The sequence below is a fragment of the Gossypium hirsutum genome, chromosome D11, assembly GCF_007990345.1.
Source record: "Gossypium hirsutum isolate 1008001.06 chromosome D11, Gossypium_hirsutum_v2.1, whole genome shotgun sequence".
NCBI classification, from domain to species: domain Eukaryota; kingdom Viridiplantae; phylum Streptophyta; class Magnoliopsida; order Malvales; family Malvaceae; genus Gossypium; species Gossypium hirsutum.
The window spans coordinates 14582263-14605416 of record NC_053447.1 but is presented as its reverse complement, the minus strand read 5'-3'; the positions used below and the strand labels follow the sequence as shown (position 1 = coordinate 14605416).

Here is a 23154-nt window from a genome sequence, read left to right as displayed (position 1 = left end):
TTGTATTGCATCCAAATGAGCATTCTCAACTTAAAAAGAATTCTCTGGTAGTCAAAATTGGCATTTGTAAAGGGTTCTCTTGGTTAAATGAGGAAACGTTTCATATCAATAAAGCAGAGGGTCATAAAGAAGATGATGGAGAGGAAAATCGAAGTAGATTTTGGAAAATAAGGTTGAAGTTTTCCCCACTGCTGTCACTACGATCCACAACCTTATGCTGCTGCTGAATCATTCTAGAATTTTTCTCTTCTTCTTCTGTTTCTTTTACTACCCAGCCCAGCTAGGGTTTTAAATTGGGGCCGTTTACACAGTAGGATGACAGGTCATCGTTTCGTTATGTCTGTAACGGAAAATGGTTAAAAGGACTAATTTGTTATTTTTCAAAAGTTAAGTGACTGAATTGAAATCAGAGTGATAATTTTATCAGTTGCATCAAAGTTGAGTGACTGTTGGTATAATTTACCCTTGCAAAAATACCAACCTAAATAGTAGAATACAAACCCAAATATTAACTAAATAAAAAAATAAATACCAACTAAATACTTGTATTAAATTATATATTAACCATTTTCTGAACATAAGAAGTGAAGTGAATGTTGTATACTACTAAACTCTTGGGCTACGTATCTTTCACGCCTAGGGAAAAGCAGTCTAGAAAGATGGTCGCTTCACACATTTCTAAAAGTTAAGGTGGTAAAGCGAATCTTAAGCACCATGATTTTATATATTTATTTTGAGCCTTAGATTTCTTACTTACTGTCTTCAATAATTTAATAAAATGGAACCTTTAATACCATATTATGTATGAATTCTATTTTAGTATAATTATGATCTGAATTGAGATTTAGTGTAATTATGTATAATATTTTTAAAATATGTTTTTCTATGTTGATTTTAAAGTTTATATTAAAGATTTGTGATTATTAATAATATTCTTTTCAAACATGCACTCTTTTTTTAAGAATATAATAAATTATATATACATACATGTATATAAAGAAGGGAAAATATTTGGTATATTATTAGTCGAGTTTTTAAATTCTAGAAGTTGGGTTAGGGTTAACAAGTGTAGCATAAAAGTATAATAAAATATTAAAAAAAAGTGACACATGTCAAATTTTTTAAAACTACTTGTAAAATAAAAAAAATATTGTCAGTGTATCAAATACTTACTTTAAAAAGAATGAGACATATATTAATTCTTTAACCATGCTTGTGGAGTTAAAAAAAATATAGTACCAAATACTAACCCCTAAAAATAACCATTTACTTAAAAGATACTACTTTATTTTCTAAAATATATTTATTACAACATGAATGTAATTGAGTACAATTAAATTAAGATGAAATTTTTATATGTGCAATTAAATAATTTTTTATATTTACAATTAAATTAGTTTAAATTATGACAGATCTATGATGCAGATGAAAGAATTATGAAAAAAACATATTTATTAAAAATTTATGTAAAAATAAAATGATATTTTAGTTAAAATAATAAAATTGAAAGTTTAAAATCTTTAATGCTATAGGTTCAAACCTCATTATACATTGGTTTTTAGTAATTTTGTATAAAAAAGGCAAAAGTACCATAATAATCTAATAGAAAAATAGAAAAGATAAAATATCCTTATAATAATATATTTTTAATTATTTTCTACTTAAATTAAATATTGTTTTATTTTTTATATTATGATTTTTCTAATAATTTATTTAATTGAATTTAACAAAAAGATCAAAGCAAGAACTAATGGCGTGATTGGTTCGACTATCGGTTCGATTTTGAAAACTCTAAAATCTAAAATACTCATATTTGTAGAAGAAATCAAAAAATTGAGAAAGAAAAGAAAGGAAATAAAATTGAAGTAAAAAGATTATACATAAAAAGAAAAAAAATAATTCTTTTTGTTTTTCTTGTTACATGAAAAATTTTAATTATTCATATATTCTTTTTAAAAAATATAGCCATTCACAAATAGTTGAACTAATAAAAGTATAAATTTTAAAATAATAATTTAAATATCACTTAAGAAAAAAAATTAAGTTATGAGAAAAGGAATATGCTTAAGTTAATTATTAAATTAAATTAATGGGGTCTAAAAAATAAAAATATTAATACACGCAGTGCAGGCAACTGGACAAGTTTCATAAACTAGACTGTCGTAACTGCCAGCAAAATCCACGCGTCAGCTTATCATATTTCCGATCATCCGATAAAAAGGAAAATATATTCATTTCTTCACATACTCGCTATTTCTCTCGCTGGAAAGTCGAAGATGTTCTTAACGATGACGTTTCGGTGGTTCTTCGTTTTCTCAGTCTCCATCGCCGTCGCCGCTATCGACGACGACCTGATTCCTTCCACTCTCGACGGGCCTTTCGAACCCGTAACCGTCCCCTACGATGTCAGCTTGCGCGGTAACGCTGTCGATTTGCCCGACACCGATCCCCGTGTGCGCCGCTGCGTCGAAGGATTCGAGCCCGAGCAGATTTCGGTCTCTCTCTCCGTCAATTATGACTCTGTTTGGATCTCATGGATCACCGGTTGCTCCTCCGAATCTTATCTATATTATTTATTATTATTGTGTTTCTGGCTTGCTTGGCTCCCAGTAAATTACCATTTCTTAGATTACTGACTGTATAATGTATAGAATCATAATTCATAAATAACAGAGTTAAAATGGAAGTATGTTTTGAGTAGGAATGCATCTGCATGCCATGAACGAAATGAACTCAATGACTTAAGCTTCAAGTACAATATTATATAATTTTCTTACATGAAAGAAATGCTTTACCATGTTTGAACTCCGCTGTTTATTAGCCATTTGTTTTTTTAACAAATTCTAAGTAAATAAAATGAAATTTAAATACCAAAAGCTAGAAGTAAAAGGAGAATCATGAGAATTTTCTTTCTTATTGATTTTGGAATTGGTTTAATTTATAGGCAAAACTTTTTTTCCTTTTTCTTTTTGGTTGCTACAACACAAATTTGTTTAGCTGCCATAAATTTTCGTTTGATATTTTAAATTTAGCTGCATATCTGCTTTTATCTGTCTCTGTTTCTGTTGTTACTAGTCTATTGCTTGGTTTTATGTGAGCTAGCTTTTGGAAAGTTTGGCAGGGGAATTCCAAATTGGTAATAACATAAAGCCACTGAACCCCAATACTGTTGCAAGTGTGGTTCGTTATGGGAGGTCAAGGGTTCCATTAACTGATGAAGCCAGTGGTTATTCTTTGGTGTACAACCAACTTTATCCCTTTGAAGGTCTCCAGAATTACACTTCTGGAATCATCCACCATGTTCGTCTAACAGGTTTGAGACATAGTGGTTACCTTACTTTAACTCAGTATCATATGGATTTTAACTTGGAATCCAGTATGCCGCTATGCCTGGTTCCACCGGATTTTTTTCTGTTCCAACAATGTGATGATAGTATTTGAAGAGGTCTGCTGATTGGAAAAAAGTTAAAAATTAAATAAGAAACAATAGAGACGAGCTTAATGAAAACTTTTGGCCTTATTCTTGTTTTATTGGATTGGTAAAGTGTTTCTACTTTTGATGGAGGAGATGTTGGATTCAATTTACAGTTATCATGCAGTTTGCAATAGTAGCAACCAGGTAGGATTTAAATCAAATAGTTATTTTTACCACCAATTTTTATAATATCCACAAATGTTTGAGCTGAAGATAATGCATGAACTCTGCGAAGAAACTAGGATAACGTTACCTGATGATTGTTGCCAGTTATTAGATGATGGAAAATGATATTTTTCCAAGTATTTTACTCTTGAAAAAGAAATCATTTCTCAAATGCCCTTCCCAGACATTTTTCTCCCCTATTTTGGTGAATACTTCTCTATGTAACGTATTTTATAATCTCTGTGAGGACTTGTGATTTGAGCCGTTGGATGAGTTTTGTGTGTGTGTTTTTTTTCCTTTTAATGTAGGACTGAAACCCAGCACACTCTATTATTATCGATGTGGAGATCCCTCAATACCAGCCATGAGTGGTATCTACCATTTCAGGACCATGCCAGTTTCTGGTCCCAGGAGCTATCCAAACAGAATAGCAGTTGTGGGAGATCTTGGACTAACATATAATACAACTGACACTATCCATAATTTGAAAAGCAACAAGCCTGATCTAGTTCTATTAGTTGGTGACGTAAGTTATGCAAACCTTTACCGCACAAATGGTACTGGCTCTGACTGCTATGATTGCTCATTTCCGGAGACTCCAATACATGAGACCTATCAGCCTCGTTGGGATTACTGGGGCAGGTCAGATAATTCACTATTACATTCTTTTTTGTATTTATTGCCTTTCTTTTTGTCTATTTTTGGTTGTGGCTAGGAGAGGAGTTTGTTGAGTCACCTTATTAAGCCTAAAATCAACTGTGCCAAAAGGCTGAACTTCTGTTAATTGAATGTTCTCTGCAGGTTTATGCAGAGTTTAATTTCTAGAACTCCAATAATGGTGATAGAAGGGAACCATGAAATAGAGGAGCAAGCTGGGAAACAGAGCTTTGTAGCTTACAGATCGCGATTTGCATTCCCTTCTGAAGAAAGCAAATCTTCATCCCCATTTTACTATTCCTTTAATTCAGGGGGGATACATTTTATCATGCTTGGAGCATATGTTGATTATAGTAAATCAGGTAGTATCTGTCCTTGACTCCTTGTATAATCATTCTACAAAGCTTTTTCGTAATGATATCAAGGATAATAATCTGTTACTAATGTAGAGTTTCAAGCATTTTAATCTCTTTGAAATGAGGCAAGCAGTTGGGATTTTCTACCATGTTATGAGAGTAAACAATATCTTAGGAATATGTACCATTTTCTTGCTAATATGAAGAATAAAAATTATAATATTGACTCTCGAGTCCCCCCTCCTTATTTCAAATTATTGTGTAAACCTTGTTAAGACCTTTACTTATTTCTTCTGCAGCAAAGCAATACAAGTGGCTGGAGAGAGACTTAACTAATGTTGATAGAACCATGACACCATGGCTGGTAGCTGCCTGGCACCCACCATGGTACAATACATATACTGCTCATTATAAAGAGGCAGAATGTATGAGGATGGAAATGGAAGAATTACTGTATAGTTATGGTGTTGATATAGTCTTTAATGGACATGTAAGTCACGAAAACCAACTTTGGTATTTAGGCAATATGGTATCAAGGTTGAAACAGTAAAAGAACATGAAGGGTTGATGGTCATGGACTAATTTTTAATTTTTAATCAAATCATCTGAATTCACAGATAGAGCCATTAGATTGAATTCACACACACGCGAGCGTGCACACACACATGTATGTATGTATGTATTTATGGGTTTTTTTTCTTTGGGGGTTTGGAGGGGAAATCCTTTCCTCCTAAACATATGTTATCTCTTAGAAATGTCAAACTTATTCCGCTCCAAAATTTACAGGTTCATGCCTATGAGAGGTCCAATCGAGTTTACAATTATACATTAGATCCATGTGGACCAGTACATATCACAGTAGGAGATGGGGGAAACCGTGAAAAAATGGCAATTGAACATGCTGATGAAGCTGCTAACTGTCCAGAGCCATCATCTACCCATGACGAAGATATGGGTGGCTTTTGTGCAACAAACTTCACTAGCGGTCCAGCAGCAGGAAAGTTCTGTTGGGACCAGCAACCTGATTACAGTGCCTTCAGAGAGAGTAGCTTTGGTCATGGGATCTTGGAGGTATTTTTTCTGTGCATTTTTGTCTCTCTGTTTCTGCATGTTCCACAGCCTAAGCATCATAGAACCGTCAAAAATTTCCTATATATATTGAATTTGGATTTTTAACTTGCCATGTACTAATTTGCTTTATTTATGATATTGCCAAAGGCACCTGAGAGAACTTTGATTTAGTATGTGCTACTGTCCACAACATTGTCGTGGTGCCCTTCATCACATCTGCACCTTGTAGGAATAGCTTTTCTATGGTTATCTCGTGAAGTTGCAAGGAAAATTTGCTGACGTCAGCTGAAATATTGGGAGAAAATTTAGATAGATCCATTATTGGATAGATCCATTAATCAGTCAATGTTTCACCAGATAAACGTGCTGAAAAAATAAACATTATTTTGCAAAACAAACAGATTGTGAGTTCAATTTCAGCCTGTTATCATTCAACGATAGCGTCATATTAGACAACTAGATTCGAAATGCTCCACAACATGTTTAAAAATTCTGACGTGGAGTACTTAATTATTTTTCTACTTTATTTTTTCTTGATTTAATGGCGAGCCCTTGATTGGCTTTTTCTAACTTATAAGTGAATTGCAGGTGAAGAATGAGACTTGGGCTCTATGGACATGGTATCGGAACCAGGATTCAAGTGGTAAGGTCGGCGATCAAGTTTACATAGTGAGGCAACCTGAGCTGTGTCTTGGCAGTATCAAACTCCCAAAAAGTTCATTTGCAGACAGTTGAGTGACACTACAAAGGAATTTAATGTTCCCTTGTAGGGCTTTAAGGAAGATCCAGGTATTTTCAAGCATATATGAAATGAGGGAATAATGCTACAGCTATAGTTATATGCGATACAGCTGATGGAATGTAAAATAAGAGAAATAAGATCATGATAATATAACTTGCAGTTTTCTCATGCAGAACTAACTTCTCTGAACAGCTGGTCCACAAATGGGGACAACTTTTCATCATGAAGTAACTTTCTATTTTATAGCATGAATGAAACAAACCCAAAATTTGGAAAAACAGAAACTGTTTACTGTATCATCAGAATCTAGCCAAGTGATTGCTTGATACTAAGGTCAAAACAGAAGCTGTTTGTTGTGTCATCTAAGCTTTCTCTCATGTAGAAACTAAAGTAGCCTCCAGAATTATTAGAAACCATGGTTCAGTAATGCACTCATGGCTTTCTCGGTTGCAAAAATAACTGTATAACTTTGGAGTATGGTAGGTAGTATTTTAGAATCTTTGTTGGTCAACAGAGTTGAACCTCATATGGTTTGTGGTTGGTTGAAATTGATTCTGAGACAGGCTGGTAGAGCGTCTGCAACACCTCAATAAATATAAGCCAAATGGCTTTTCCTGAACAGTCGTGTGTTTAAGCGTATTGTACCCAACAAGTATTCTCTCTATAACTTTGATTAGAGAGTTGATCATGAGTCAGATCAGGTTGGGTTTAGATTGTATTTATGCATGATATTAGTACAAGTTATACTTATTTAAGTTAGGTTTGATCTGAAATATGAGTCTTAAATTTTGCTTAAGTCCGTCAATATTAGTAAACAATTAATCTAAATCTATTTTAGATTAGTTCATATTATTATTTTTAAAATTTATATTATTTTAAATTTAAGATTTCTTAATTTTATATGTTTTATTCTTATATTATCAGATAACATATTTTTTAAGACAATTATTATATATTTAATTTTATTTGATATAAATAAAATAATAAAATATGTATTACAGTGTAGAAAATGGATTAAGTTGGAGCCAGATTTTTAAGTTCTAAATGAGTAACTTTTCTCTCCTATATTTCGGATAAATCTTCCACCACTAACCTGACCTTTGAATAGGTTAATGGTGTCTGTCCATTATTTTCGTGGATTTTGGCATTATAGATAAATAAGTAGAGACAAGAGTTTGAAGACGTTGAAGCTCAAGCTTCCAGCTTATTGGATACCTAAAATGATTGCACGAATTACCTTCGATTATGTTTTAGTTCTGATTACTTGATTACTTCGGTTATGACTTTAGACAAAATGTATCGAAAGCTTATTACGTGGCAGAAACAAAATGATTGAACCGAGACTATGCAAAATTAATTGCCATCGACGTCCTCTTGTCTTTTTAGAGCATTATGATAAATTATTGACATTCTTTTTATTTTACAAAATTTATGAAATAAATCACATCTCAGCACGTGACTAGCGATCAATTCGACACGCCTCTTCTCGATAAACAGTTATAAAATACAGAATAATATAAATAAATTTATACCAAATTTTAATTTATTAAAATTTGTTACCTACTGTTTAAATAAAAATTCAAAGACAGAATCTCTCACTTTGAGGAGCAAAAATCATTCAATCCCTTTTTAACAGTTCCAAAGCCAGAGACAGCTTTGCTTCTCACCCAAACAATTCATCAAATCAGCATTGTTTTACAGTCTCCAAAGCCTATCAGTTTGTTTCTTTCATATATAAATAAAGAAAGAAAGAAAGGAAACCCCCATATTCAGGGCCACTGGTCATCCCTATTCATTTTGAAGCATAGAGACAAGAACATGATATTATAATCATCATGGCATCATCCAATTCGCTTTCCAGCTATTTCCAAATGTTTTTTTAGCCTAAAGAACAAAATGGAAAACGATAAAACCATGGGTCTTGGTCATAATCATGGTAATCAAGTTGTCAACCACCTAGCAATGATATACATTTATTGCGTTCCCTGAACTGACAAATTCTAAATGGATCGCTGAAACTTGATAATTTACTATCTACCTCAAGACAATCAACCAAAAGTTGGAAACTAGAAGACATGAACTATTGTTATCCTTGCTGATAATGAAGAAAAAGAATAGATAAAATTGTTATGAAGAACAAACGATAACGCGGATTTAAATATAGATTAAAATATATCAAGAATTTCCAAGATGGAGCCATTGCAAAGTGGGCAATTCCCTCGCTGAACCCAGAGTTCTCTTGAACAGAGACGACAAAATGTATGCCCGCATGGAATAAACGCAGCACCTTTATGCCTAACCATGCAAACGCAACAAGCGTGCTCCATCCCACCGCTGCTTTGCACCACCTCTTTTTCGTCTTCGTCTTCATCCGTCACTTCCTCTTTCTCATACTCTTCACCGGCGTCGCTTATGATGTAACTGGATCCCATCAGCCCCATTTGTTGGCTTGTTTCTTCTAATAATTCCATTAATGACATCCTCACCGGTTCCTCGGACGCTGGTGGAGCATTGTTCACTGTCACTGCAGCTTGTTCCACCGCCGCAGCGGCTGCTTCCGCTGCTTCTCTTGCAGACAACGCCCTCTCCTCTGCCAATACCGCTCCCAGTTGGCGCGTTACATGACGCGCCAGAGGAGAGTCATCGTCCTCGCTGCTGTCAATGTTGTTTACGGCAGTGTTCGAGGAAGGTAAACGATTCGAATCATTGCGGTCTGTTTGTGGCCTGACTCTTCTCAACGGCGGAGCGTTACTAGGCATGCTGACATCAGCTGAATCATCGTTAAAGGGCTGCATCGGATCGTGCCCGAACCGATCCGAGTCCGAGTCCGTCCGTTCCAATCGCAGCAGAGAATTCAGAACCGGCGGGTCAGAAACCGGGGCACGTTCACCACCATCCTCAACCCGAACCGAGTCATCCGGGTCGGAAAGAAACGGACCGCGCCTCGGTAACTGAGATCTATCAGTCTGAACATTGACATCGGAAACCGGAACATGAACCGAGGAGGTCAAGGCAGAGCCCGGTCTCTTGAGCCGGATCTTGTCCCGAAACGCCTTCCAACTCTTCTTGTCTTTGTTGGACCCATCGTCTAATATAATCTCCAGAAGCGTACGGTTGTGAGACGGCGGTTGTTGAGGCGGCTTAGTGTTTCCCAAAAGGGCATCGAGAGTGAAAGCAGCGGCCAGACTGGTGCGGCCGTTGTCGACCGCTGACATCTGCTCGAAAAGCGTAAGTCTCCGGTTACTACTCTCCATGGCATTAGATTAGAGTAACATAAAACAAAAAGAGTATATAATAAAATAGAATTTTAGGAGAAAGAAATGTTGGAAATGAAAGACGAATGAGAAAATTGGGAGAGTTTGTTTGGTTTAAAACGCGAAGAATAGGAGATCTGAATAAAAAACTGTGATTAAAGGAAGAAATCCTCATTATTTTACAAATAAAATAAATCAACATCGGATTCCTTCAGAGCACAAAAACGGAAACAAGTGTGGTGAAAATATTTTCTTTTACTGCTTTTCCATTACAATTAAATTGTTGACACTGTAAATTTTAAGGAAACAAAATAGTAAATATTTCTTGATGTGAGACAGCAATCTTATTTTTCTCAGCTTTGCCTTTCTTTCATCCCAAAATAAAATATTTATTAAATAAAGTGATAAAATAAGATAAGAGGGGACAATCGCTTGAAAGTAGGTCGTTTGTCCAACCAAATCATCTTTCTCTTTTGCTTTTTCGCTTCCATTTTTCCTTTTCCTTTTTTAAATCAGTTGATGGAATCAAGAATTAGAGGACAAATAATAATAAAGTAATATTGTTATGAAAAATGTGATTAGAGAGAGAAGGTAAGTCATTGAGTTGGAAGAGAAAAAATTATGAAGAATTTGAATGGTAGTCGATCGATTCTTCTTTTATTACGAGGTTTAGGGGATATTTAAAGGAACATTTATAATTTATGTTGTCATATGATCAAGTAGGTTTAATGTGATGTGATGGTAGTCTTATTAAAGTGGTATAATACTTTACAAAGTATTATCTCTTGATGGAGTTTGGCAAGATTTCTTCTCTTAGCGGAGGCTTTGGGATATATAAAACAATTGTTGCCCTAATTGAAGGTAAGTTTATAAAATAATCTTGCTTGAGATACAAGGTATCGGTAAAATTTTTATGTTGTAAGCGAAGTCGGTTTAGAAAGTATTTTTTTCCTAAAATTTTTTCTTGTTAAGTTTATCTATATTTATTATCAGGGTAAATAAATAAAAAATCACTAAACTGTGCCTTTAGTTCTATTCTGGTCACCAAACAATTATTTTTTTCGATTTAATCACTCAACTTTTCGAAATTAAATATTTTAGTCACTTTCTTATTTGTTGTCATTAGATGAGTGATGAAAAACTGATATACGTTTTTTTATTGGCCTAATAATAATTTTAACCCTCTATGTTTACAAAATTTGTCATTTTAATTCTAATTCTAAAAAAATTCAATAAATTTAGCTCTAAAATTTTAATTCTTTTTTCAATTTAGTTATAATTTTAAAAATTTAAAGAAAAAGGAAAAAAAATACTTAAATAAATATTTTAGTACATTGAGTCTTTTGCCGGTCAGAGCTTTGATTAAAATGATCAACACCTCAGTTCAATACTCTCATTTAATTAATAGAAATTTTTGTAAAAAGAACCATATCATCCACGAAAGATAACAAGTCTACCTCAAAAGAAAAAGCCTGGGAACACTCTATACAAAGAATGAACAAATAGGGTGATGAAAGGGATCACCATGGGGATTCCTCTTTTCAATTTGAAGCTTTCGAAAAGGCTACCCTTTTAATTGAGTTGCTTAGATACAAAAGTGACGCCCACAGCTTCACAAGAATGCCAATGCCTACAAATAAAATGATGGTAATAGGCCCAATTTGCCCGGGACCAAAAGCACAAACAAAAATAAATAAACCAAATATAAAAACAAATGAAATTAAAATGCCATTATTAAACAGTCCAGTTTTTTTACAAACACTGAGCCCGGATTACAGACCCAACTAAACCCAAAACTCAACTACAAAATAGCCCAAACCCGAATTTCCTAATGCCCAAACCTAAACCCATTAAGCCTAGCCCCAACCCAATCAACCCAATTTTCCCAGACCCTAGCCCAAACCTAAACCCGATTCCAGCCCAATCACCAATCACCATGCAGCCCAAAACAAAAATCAGAGCAAGGAACCCTAGAAGCCCCTAGCGCCGTTTCCCCACAAGCACGCCACCAGCCTTCCCATGTAGTTCCAGCGCCGCAGCCAGGGCTTTCCCTCGGCCCCACGAGCCACACCTCCGAGCCGTTCCACGCCGGCCTCATGCGCTACACCGAGCCGCGGCACTGCCATCGCTCCCGTGCCCTCTACATCTGCCACGCACATCGCAGCACCAGCACTGTACCTGCAACAAACAGAGGCAGAAAGAACGCAACAAAAGAGGGCAGAAATCGACAGCAAATCAAAAAAAAGAACTGGCAGAAATAAGAAAAAAACGTAAAAAAAGGGATTTTTGATTTATTTTTCTTTTGGATCCGGCTATATAAAAAGCCATTAATTTTGTATTAAAAAAAAGGGGATATTGTATACAAAAAAAATATTCTGGAAATATTGATAAAAAAGATTCAAAGAACAAAGTTTTTTTTGGAAGGTGATTCATTTTTTTCGCTTCTTTATTTTCTTTTGATTCTCTCTTTGTTCTTGTTTTTATTATTCACCGTATGAAAAAGTAACAGAAAGATGTTAAGAAACCAACTTACCTGGTGGCCGATCCTCCATCTACTCCGTCGCAGTCGAAGTCGGATGGGGGATTGAGGCCTGAAGCGGCGCAGAGGGAAGAGGCTAGGGTCTGTTTCAACAGACTGTTTTTTTAGGGTTTCAACAGGGGCCTTTTATAGCGCATAAAACAGCACCGTTTAGGGCCTGTTTCAGTGGCCCTTAAATGGTGTCGTATTGGCCGACTAACCCCAGCAACCCACGCGGTGACCCGACCCGGGGAGGATCCGCGCCCTTTCGCTCGTTGGTCTTTTTGCGCAATTAGTCCTCCTTTGTTTTGTATTGTTCTAGTTTGATTTTCTGCAATTTTTCGATTCATACTGTATAGTTTACTCCGGTTTCAATTTGGTTCATTGTTAAACGGCGACGTTTTCATTACTTGAATTTGAATTCTGGAATTTTTGCGTTTAATTGCGGTATTAGTCCTTATGTTTTCGATTGATTGCAGATTTAGTCTTCTAAGTGTTGTTTTTTATTTAATCTTTTTTATTTTATTTTTATTTCTCACTAATCATAAAGTTTCGTTAATTTTCATAAATATTATTGGCTTATAGTGAATATATTAAAGAAAATTTCATTCAAATTTAGTTTTTATATACAACATAATGAAAAATTAATTTAGTATTTTTTATATGTTTATTTTTAATAAGCTTTAAATATTAACATTGTTTTAAAATTTATCCTTTTATTTTTAAACTTTATATCTTTATATGTTTCATTATCTATATGTAAAAAATGTTTTTTTTTATAATAATTTGACATACTTTGAACATATTTTAGTAACTCATTTTGATATAACTTTATTTTCTTTTGATATAATGTTTGAATGCTACTATATGTGCTATTAAATTATTAAAAAAACATATTATTAATTTGATGTTTGATATTATTATGATTATAAATTTCAAGTATTTTTATATCTAGATATGTACTTTAGGTCAATTTTAGTTATATAATTTACTTCTTTCAAATTTAAACTTTTACATAGTTATTTTATATGTGTTATTTGAGGTAATTAATAAATGTATTGCTTGTTTCAAATTTATTTTACGTATTATTATTCCATAATGTTATTCTTTTGTTTTAAGTCTATTTTAAGTTCATGTGTAAATATTTCAACTTAATAATGTTATTAATGAATGTTGTTGTATTTAATTCATTTGATATTTGACACTTAGGATTGATATTTGTATAATATGATAAAAATTGATGTAGCCATTTTTGTTCGAATTTATTCTTTGTTTATTTTTGCCTCAATATGTATCTAGGTTATGAATTGTATCTTTTACATTAAGTATTTGCTATTCAATCGGGATTCATTTGTAAAAAATTGTATTTTATTAAAGCACTACAATCATGTTATTTCATAATCTTCAAAAGAAAGGCTTGGTGTTCATCGTTTTCGATTGGATTATGCCCTAACGTACTGGGTTTCAATCCTTTTCCATGAATTTAGATGGCCGAGTACTTATTTTGTTAAAACCATACAATTTCAAAATAAAATTTTTAAGATTTCAAGATGTCGGATCCTAACTTACTGGATACAACATTTTGTTATCTCGATTTTAAAATAAAGGCAATGTCTGATGTTTGGAAATTTCGAGAAATTGAACCCTAACTTATTGGGTTTTAATTTGCCGCTTGACCCAAATAATCAGATATACTTCTCAAAATGCATAGGTTTTAAAAATCAAAAGATGAACTTAATTTTGAGGATTTAAAATGTTGCACTCTAACTTACTGAGTGTGACGATTTATTCCTTTAAAATAAGTAAATCTCATCGTCTAATTCATTTTATTCAAAACAAAAAGATTGTATTCAAAATTTCGACATTAAGACATTAAACAATCGATTCGGTACCAATTTTGGGCGTTACGAGGGTGCTAACCCTTCCTCGTGCGTAACCGACTCCCGAATCTGATTTTCTCAAAATTCGCAGACCAAAAATCATTTTAATGGTGAACCGGTCACACCTTAATAAAAGATCGGTGACGACTCTCAAATTTTCATTTTTAATAACTCGATAACTAAATTTTTGATTTTTGAAAAAAATGGTTTCCACAATGTTAATTTAACTTGTGGTGAGCCTTTCTTAAATCAATTTTTTATACATAAAATGAATAATTTCTTGCGCTACAACAATATTTTTAGTAATAATGCAGCCTGAAACTAAACTAACATGCTTTTGATGTAAGGCGGAAATTTTGTCACAATTTTGCAAACAACAGTGGACAAGCTGGTAAGATTAATACTGCCAAATCCTTCATGAGCCAGGTCAGTACTCGCCCAAAAAATGAGATAGTTTGAGAAAAATATAGGCTAAAAAAAAGTTTAAACAAAAAAAGAAGACACATTTAGAAAATGGATAAGGCCTCGAATAAATTTTTATTAGCCCGAGCCCAGCCCAGATACCTAACAAAGTATCGATACCTTTTACAAAAGTATCAATACTGTTTTAAGATTCAATGTTTTAAAAATTTAAAAAATATTTCCTGAGTATCAATATCCTCCCCAATGTATCGATACCTCGTAGCAAGTATTAATATTATATAGGCTTTAATACAGGTCGGATCGATTTGAAATCAAGTTTAACATATATAATTTGGGTTGGGCTTGGACAAAAATTAAACCTATTTTTTGAGATGAGTCCAAATCTATTAATCGAGTTTAAAATTTTGTTAAGGCCCAACCCAAGCACGATTGGATCCATGTACAACTGTAGTAAAGATATAGGTATATATAATTAAATAGTTTGAATACGGATTTAAAGGGTCTTTAACACTACTTTTAAAGCGGGGCTTTCAACAACACTTAGAGCACGTTTGGTTCGCTGTATTGGATTAGAGGTGTATTGGATTAGAGGTGTATTGGATTATAGGTGTAATGGAATAGAGGTGTAATAGCAAATCAACTGTTTGGTTGAATGTAATGGAATAGAGGCGTAATAGTAAAAATGTGTTTGGTTGAATGTAATAGAGGTGTAATAGCATAATGGAAAAAACTAAAATGACCAGAATACCCTTAGCATAAATTTGTTTTGGTAAATGATTATTGTTATTGTTATTTAAATTTTAATAAGATTATTTATTATCAAAAATAAATAATTTAATCATATTTAAACATAATTATTATTTAATATATTTTAATTAAAATATATAATTTAATAAAATTTTTAATAATTAGCAGAAATTTGTTTTGGTAAATTATTTTATTTAAATTTTAATAAGATTATTAATATTAATAATAAATAATTTAATCATATTTAAACATAATTATTATTAAATATATTTTAATTAAAATATATAATTTAATAAAATTCTTAATAATTAATATTCTTATATGAATTTACTCAAACCATAATATATGATACTGTAAAATATAAAATAACATAATTATTATTAAATATAATATAATTAAAATATATAATTTAATAAAATTCTTAATAATTAATATTCTTATATGAATTTACTCAAATCATAATATATGATACTATAAAATAAAATTTTAAATAATTAATATTAAATATATTTTAATTTAAATATATGATTTAATAAAATTTAAAATAATTATAACTAATAAATTATATTTTATGAATTTGTATAATTTAAAATAATAATTATTACATATAATTTAATAATAATATAAAATTTCATAAAATTCTTGATAATAAATTTTCTTATATGAATTTATACAATTTAAAATAATGCCAATGCCAACACTACCACATTTGGGTTCAAATTATACTCATAGTAAGCTCAAACTTTTATTGATGCCAATGCCAACACTACCAAAACCTTTTGGACAATTATTTCGAAGATTTAAACCAACAAAAAGAAAATCAATAAGTAATAAAACCATAGAAAATAAAAGAAAAAATTTGCCTTTGAAGCACATTCAATTGTGCACTTGGTTCTCTTTGATATCTCCATGATTTCTTCATCTTTATTCATAATATCAAACATAGGCAAACAAAACGATAATTGTAACCCCCTACCCCTACCAACATTTTATTGTAAGTATAACTAACACAGGATAACTAGTTGGCCTCTTAAAACAGTCAAAGACCAGACCCCAAACCAAACCAAACTGCTAAACAACAAAGCAGACATCATTAAAAAGACCCCATCCCCAGATTGCATCATTTTCAATTCTTAGAAATGAGGAGCATAGAGCTGGAGAACCTTCTGCTAGGACGGTCTGCTGCTAATATCATCCCACCAAGCACTCACATGCTTCCTGCTGGTTGTCATGTATTAGGGATCACTTCCAGAACCCCGTTTTCCCCTAGCAACATTTGCAAACTCACAAGCTCCAGACAACAAGGGACTGGAGATGTTACCGTTAGCATACTACACGCGTGATTGCAAATTTATGAACATTCAACTACAAAAGTCCAGAACCTACCAAAATTTCTAAGCCAATACCTCAGAATCGATTTGCTGAATATTGGGGAAAATTTGTTTCAGGGTAGCATTGTAGTTAGGAGACTGCGCTTGCAATAAAACAGTACAGTTGATCACATATGAGAAAGGTTAGGAGAGAAGAATGACTACTAGGCCAGTATAGAAGATTGAGAAATGTCAAACGATAATCACCAATTGTGCAAATAACTCTATAGCTAAAATGAATGCAATATGCCAAGGGGAGGATGATGATATAGACTTAACTGAACTTAGCCCAGGAAGGTAGAAAACTACTTTAGATGGATGCCACTACTTTGGTGATCATATATTTAATCACCTATAGCTAGATTCAGATCATCCATAATTTCAACTATCAAACCATCACATTATGCGCAGATGAAAGTGACACAGCTTAATACTAGCTTGAGAAGCTGGTTCATTCATTATTTGCAAATTACTCAGAAGTGGTTCAATAGTTTAGTTTCTATATAGATACGAGTCTCCACAGCATAAACAAGAATAATACCTAAAGTTGAAATGCAAATCTTAGCACAAACTCTTGGCCAACAGATCAAGAAATTTAACAAAAAAGTACCTGCTTTATTAGGCAAACAAAGACGAGAAAAACACATTGCAATGTTGGAATTGAAAGGAGAAATGAAACAAACATTGAGATTTCGAAAAAGTACTTTACTCCAGAGGTGTCAAGCAAATATACCAAAAAAAATATAAGCCAGAAAGTTTAGAAGATAATACTCAAGAGGTTTATATAAAAGTTAACAAGTGGAAAAAAACAGAAGGATTAAAATCATACCTGATGCCCCTACTACTACCTCCCCAATCACAATAGCTTACAATTAGCTTTTTAAGTTGCTAAACTCCTCGCAACTTAGCATTTCAACTACACAAATTCACAATGTAACCTACTAATTACAATGTAACCTACTAATTACAACTTCGACCTACTACAAATACTCAACACCTCCTACAACTTAGCATTTCAACTACACAAATACTCAACACCTCCTACAACTTAGCATTTCAACTACACAAATTCACAATGTAACCCACTAATTACAACTTCGACCTACAAATTTATATTCTACAACAAACAAAAATCCCGCTTCTAATCAACTATCCTTAATGTAACATATAATGAGGAAAAAGAAAACAATATTTCAAAGATTCTATCACAGGAAAAAAAATCAAATCAAAACAGAAAATTTGAACCGCATACATATAAATGGTCTTCTAAAATTGACCAAGAAAAAAGAAAACAACATTTTCAAACCCAATAACTTGAACCCAAAATCACCCCCCAAACAATAGTTTGCATGCAAAGAGATTATAAATAACAGCAGAAAAAACATAGATCTAGTAAAAAGAGACTCGAATTAGAAAAAATTATAAAGAAAGAAAAATAGAACAGAGAAATCAATAGGCAAGAATGCAAATAAAGGGGAAAAAATAATAGGCAAAATATGGGAATTTTACCTGACAAATGAAATCGATTCTCAGAGAAGACGATGAGTGTCTAGACACGAATGAAAAGCATCCAACTTATATGATATTCCCGATTAGAAGTGTTTCGAAATTCGACAAAGATAAATAAAATCAAAATCAAAATCGATTCTACAGAAAAGAAAAGAAAAGAAAAACAGGGAAAAATTTGGAAGAAGAAGCAGAAATATGGAGAAAGAAAATGGAGAAAAGAAAAGAAATGTGAGAAGAAAAGAAGCGTACCGTACCAGAAGAAGAAGTAGAAATCTGGAAAGGAAAAAATTGAGAAACGTCGGAAGAGGATGAGGGAAAAGAAATTACCTGTGCAAGGAAGCGTGGGAGAATCGGAGCGTTGAGGACGAGGGCAGAAAACGGAAGAGAAAAAAGGGAAAGACGCGGAATGGGTAATCGGCGCTGAGGGAGCGTAATGCCTATTACTCGCAGTCAATGTAATGGGGGAGTAACTGATTCGGCGCGGAATGAGAAAACAGCGAACCAAACGCCGGAATAGGTCGGTAATGTAATAGGCGCGTAATCGGGGAGTAATGGTATACCTATTACAGCGAACCAAACACGCTGTTAATATTAGGGGAAACCCAAAAAATCCAAAATCGAATACAATAACCAAAGCCCAACAGTGAAAATATCTGAAAATTTACCTTACCAACTCCACTTCAATTTCTGGTGCTCAATTTCTCTGCAAATCTAAATGGCCTCTCTCTGCAGTCACCCCCACACATTTCTACCCGCTGTCAATCGGCCACCGTCGCCTAGCCTTAAGCCCCTCCGGGTTCCGCCCGTATCCGCTTCCAAATCCGAAACATCTGCTCCAAACAAAGACGAAGAAGAGGAAACGAGGAGCTTAACGGTGAGTGAGAGCGGAAGGGAAAAGGGAAGACTTGTAATTGCCGAGGAATTGAAGCAGAGAGAGACGAGAGGGAGGAGAGAAGAAGTGAGCAGGAAGATAGCTTCAAGGAAGGCTATTTCCGTCATCCTGCGAAGAGAGGCCACCAAGGCTTTTATCGAAAAAAAGAGAGGACCCAACAATTCCAAGAAGTTGCTTCCGAGGACTGTTCTCGAATCCCTTCACGAGAGAATCACTGCTTTGCGTTGGGAATCTGCTCTTAAGGTCTGGTTGAAATCTTGAGTTTTCCTTTTGCTTTTCAAATTTTGCTTAACCACTTCTGTAAACAAGTTACAGTGGAAGAGAAGCTGAAATTTTTATCTTAAAAATCAAACAGTGCTCTCTATTTCTTTTCATTGTTGCCTTGAGAAACAAGTTTAGCTTCCTATATCACGCACATATTCTAATGATAATACCAAGGTCATCACATTTCTTTTTTCAGGTTTTTGAGTTACTACGGGAGCAGCTTTGGTATAGACCCAACGCTGCTATATACATCAAGCTTATTGTTTTGCTTGGGAAATGCAAGCAGCCTGATAAAGCCTATGAGCTCTTTCAGGCTATGAGCGATGAAGGTTGTGTTATGAACCATGAAGCCTACACTGCTCTCTTGTCTGCCTACAGTCGGAGCGGTCTCTTTGATAAAGCATTTTCCCTTTTAGAGGAGATGAAAGACACTCCTATTTGTCACCCTGATGTGCAGACCTACTCCATCCTCATCAAATCATGCCTGCAGGTTTTTGCCTTTGATAAAGTACGCGCCTTGCTTTCCGACATGGCAAGTTGGGGAATCAGGCCCAACACAGTTACATACAACACCCTTATCGATGCCTATGGCAAAGCAAAAATGTATCTTGTTAATCCTTCTCTATGATTTCAGGAATATGCTCTGTCTGGCTGCCAAATTATATGCACTATAGTCTATGACAAAATTTCAAGTCCACTTACTTGAAAGTAACTCATTCTTTTGGTTTACTGAAAGGTTTCAAGAGATGGAAATGACACTCGTGGAGATGCTTAGAGGGAAGGATTGCGAACCAGATGTTTGGACCATGAACTCCACAATTAGAGCCTTTGGCAGCAGTCGGCAAATTGAAACCATGGAGAAGTGTTACGAGAAGTTTCAGAGTGCTGGTATCCAGCCCAATATTAAGACCTTCAACATTCTGCTAGATTCTTATGGAAAAACTGGAAACTACGAGAAGATGAGTGCTGTAATGGAATATATGCAAAAATACCATTACTCGTGGACGATTGTTACCTACAATGTAGTGATAGATGCCTTTGGAAGGGCTGGTGGTTTGAAACAGATGGAGTATTTGTTTAGGCTAATGCGGTCAGAAAGAATCAAGCCTAGTTGTGTCACACTTTGCTCTCTAGTAAGGGCTTATGGTCAAGCTGGGAAAGCTGAAAAAATCGCTGGTGTTTTGCGGATCATTGAGAATTCGGATGTAACATTGGACATTGTGTTCTTCAACTGTCTAGTGGATGCTTACGGTAGGATGGGATGCTTTGCAGAGATGAAGGGGGTGCTTGAAATGATGAAGCAAAAAGGATATAAACCTGATAAGATCACATATAGAACCATGATTAAGGCTTACTCTATCAGTGGTATGACTAGCCATGCAAAGGAGCTTCGCAATCTTGTTGAGTCAGCGGCAGGGTCATCTTTGGGGATGCCAAAGCCTGATTTCCGACAACCAGAATATTACAGGTCATATTCCTGAGATCTAATGTATATTTTCATTTTTTCCCCCTTATGTTGTAAATGTACATCAGCACCATGAGTAAAATGAAATACAGATCACCACTTCTGTATAAGTTTTCATCATTTAATTCAACTTTGTAATTTAATAGCTCTATGGGTGCTGTTATTGTTAAGAAAATTAAACATTCATTGAACCGGAGGTGACATCCTTCAATTCAAATCTCAACATCCCAACGTCGTAACTCTTTTTTTTTTTATCCCAACTCCATGACCTTCCTTTTGTTAGAAAAAAGAAACCCTTTCAACTTTGAAGTTCCCTCCTATGGCAAACCGTTGAATGCAGTATGGAAACAGTTGGTTAATATCTATACTCTTTCAACTTTATGTACTATTCTTGATTGTTACTCTTCATCGGTGAAGGTTGTAATCTCACTCTGCTTTGCTAACTCTGCCTTTTGCTTTTCGAACTCGGAGAGGAACTACTTGGCTGCTGTTCATCCCTGATGCTGATGATATTACTTGATGGAGCCACTTTCTCATTGTTGCCATCCTGCTTTCGGTTGATCCTGCTATCGTTGGCTGATTATGAGATGGATCTTCATAAAGGTGGCCAGAAGCAATTTTTGTCATAGTAAAAGACATACATAGTGAAATTCAACATTCTATGATTAATGTAAAACAAAAGTAATAATTGTGATTTAGAAATTCCTAACGAGTTGGTTTCCACATCTATATATTGTTTGGCCATACCAATGTTTGGGGTGCTCCCATGGATGCCTGTGGAAAAGATATCGGGACGTCTATCATTTGTTGCAAAGGCTGAACTCTCCTTTCTCTTGGATCCCAATCCGAGCTCGGATATGAAGTTTACTCGTCTGTGAGAGTTAAATACCGGTGCTATGGGGTTAGACTTGGGGATCAACTTTTTATTAGAAAAAAAAAAGATTTGAAAACGAATTTTTTGCACAGCTGAAAATAAAAATTTTGAAAATTGAGTCGATTTGTGATATTTATAGCAATAAACTATTTATTGAAATTTTACTCGTGTTTTCGGTTAGATGGATCTTTTATCGTTCCTGGCTTTCAACCGAATGCCTTTCTCTACTATTCTTGTACTACAAATTGTTTCGAATGTGTGCTCGAATGATTCGAATCAAACATAAAACTAGAAATAATTTCCTTTTCTAAAAATCGACATAATTGTTATTTCAAAAAATATATTTAATACTTAAAAAGAATAAATTCTCATTATTTTCGGGAAGAGTAACAATATATTAAAGTTTTGTATTTTTCCATCTATTTATAGGGAGAAGTAAAACTTTGTTGAATTGTAGAAGTCTATTTCAAATAGAAAAACAAACTCCTAGTCTAACTAGAAGTATAGGGGGTAACAACCCTGGTTAAACATATTAGGGTTTGTCGTCACTCTTTTAAACATGAGGGGTTTTGGGCTTCTTAAATATCGGGTCCAATTACAAGTAATTCTTGAACTTTTAGCTCAGTACTTTTTAATTTGATTTAACTTGATATTTGTTTTTCTATTTCCCAAAATAAACATCTTCCAATTAAATAATTTTCTCAATTCAATTCTAATTTCGTTAAAATCATGACAATTTTATCGTGAAAGAATCTATGAGAAAATGTATTTAGTATTTCTACATTCAATGAATTTACTATGATCAAATGAATTATTTTATTTTCGAACTTTATTTAATTCGAAAACATAAATTCATTTCCAGGTCATTTTCATTTTCATTTTGGAGAAAATTACATTCATTTTCAAATGATTCCATTTCTCCATTTTCATTTTTATTTTGGAGAAAATCACATTCATTTTTAAATGTTTTTCATTTATCCATTTTCACAATTTCTATCCATTTTTGTTCATTTAATTTAACATGCAATTCATTTCTGGTTTCAATGAGCTAGTGGAGGGACCGATTGGACATATGTGATTAGGGCTCAAATGGTTTATAATTAAGTTTCAGCTTTTCGCCTATTAATTATAAACTCATTTAGTCACGAAGTCATTCCACTATAGTATTGCGACTGAGCTCTCCCCAACAATATACCATTACGAAAGTAACTCGATCAGTACTTGTCCAATGACTTTATTATAAGCGTGTTACCCTCATAGGATACCTTAATCTTTTTGGGATAAATCCATTCTCCTAATATGATCCAATTTTATCTCATAGTAACCATTACATCTTCCTTCATGAAAATTCAATTACTATTAAATAGTAATCAAATAATTCATCACAAAAGACGAATGACTCATGACCACATTTACTTTTCATCAATCATGTAATGCTATTGAGAGGATATAATTTACCCATGTCTCGGGCTATGTGTAACACCTTATACCT

The 23154-nt window shown here is 33.7% G+C and overlaps 3 protein-coding genes and 1 long non-coding RNA gene across 6 annotated transcripts; 2 read left to right on the top strand and 2 right to left on the bottom strand.

The window, feature by feature from the left end:
- Positions 1 to 2145: 2145 nt before the first annotated feature.
- LOC107912560 (purple acid phosphatase 15) lies at positions 2146 to 6744 on the top strand. Its single transcript, XM_016840792.2, has 7 exons — positions 2146 to 2544; positions 3122 to 3313; positions 3949 to 4282; positions 4442 to 4659; positions 4953 to 5143; positions 5440 to 5724; positions 6313 to 6744. Exons 1-7 carry the CDS (start codon positions 2277 to 2279, stop codon positions 6457 to 6459), a joined length of 1635 nt encoding a protein of 544 aa, XP_016696281.2. The 5' UTR covers positions 2146 to 2276; the 3' UTR covers positions 6460 to 6744.
- Positions 6745 to 8400: 1656 nt separating this feature from the next.
- LOC107910970 (uncharacterized) lies at positions 8401 to 10607 on the bottom strand. Its single transcript, XM_041106209.1, has one exon. The coding sequence runs from the start codon at positions 9718 to 9720 to the stop codon at positions 8632 to 8634; it is 1089 nt and encodes a 362-aa protein (XP_040962143.1). The 5' UTR covers positions 9721 to 10607; the 3' UTR covers positions 8401 to 8631.
- Positions 10608 to 16134: 5527 nt separating this feature from the next.
- LOC107929480 (uncharacterized) lies at positions 16135 to 18967 on the bottom strand. Of its 2 annotated transcripts, XR_005921129.1 has the most exons (5): positions 18833 to 18967; positions 18495 to 18727; positions 18168 to 18232; positions 16675 to 16757; positions 16135 to 16596 (listed from the first exon to the last, which is right to left on the bottom strand). It is a non-coding gene; the product is annotated as an uncharacterized lncRNA (long non-coding RNA). The 2 variants fall into 2 exon arrangements; XR_005921130.1 differs by lacking the exons at positions 18495 to 18727; positions 18833 to 18967 and having other exon boundaries at positions 18168 to 18379.
- Positions 18787 to 21497, top strand: LOC107912561 (pentatricopeptide repeat-containing protein At5g48730, chloroplastic). 2 transcript variants are annotated; one of them, XM_016840794.2, is made up of 4 exons: positions 18825 to 19302; positions 19520 to 19926; positions 20060 to 20791; positions 21206 to 21497. In XM_016840794.2, the coding sequence occupies exons 1-4, from the start codon at positions 18883 to 18885 to the stop codon at positions 21210 to 21212; spliced, it is 1566 nt and encodes a 521-aa protein (XP_016696283.1). In that variant the 5' UTR covers positions 18825 to 18882; the 3' UTR covers positions 21213 to 21497. The 2 variants fall into 2 exon arrangements, with proteins under 2 accessions (XP_016696282.1, XP_016696283.1); XM_016840793.2 differs by lacking the exon at positions 21206 to 21497 and having other exon boundaries at positions 18787 to 19302; positions 20060 to 21011.
- The last annotated feature ends 1657 nt before the right edge of the window (positions 21498 to 23154 follow it).

Bases quoted from the DNA above. Each gene is read 5' to 3' on its own strand.
- LOC107912560 (XM_016840792.2), top strand. From the start codon at position 2,277: ATGTTCTTAACGATGACGTTTCGGTGGTTCTTCGTTTTCTCAGTCTCC. The intron at 3,314-3,948 runs GTTTGAGACATA...CTTTTAATGTAG, and splicing joins CCACCATGTTCGTCTAACAG to GACTGAAACCCAGCACACTC. The intron at 5,725-6,312 runs GTATTTTTTCTG...AGTGAATTGCAG, and splicing joins TTGGTCATGGGATCTTGGAG to GTGAAGAATGAGACTTGGGC.
- LOC107910970 (XM_041106209.1), bottom strand. From the start codon at position 9,720: ATGGAGAGTAGTAACCGGAGACTTACGCTTTTCGAGCAGATGTCAGCG.
- LOC107912561 (XM_016840793.2), top strand. From the start codon at position 18,883: ATGGCCTCTCTCTGCAGTCACCCCCACACATTTCTACCCGCTGTCAAT. The intron at 19,303-19,519 runs GTCTGGTTGAAA...TTCTTTTTTCAG, and splicing joins GTTGGGAATCTGCTCTTAAG to GTTTTTGAGTTACTACGGGA. The intron at 19,927-20,059 runs GTATCTTGTTAA...GTTTACTGAAAG, and splicing joins GCCTATGGCAAAGCAAAAAT to GTTTCAAGAGATGGAAATGA.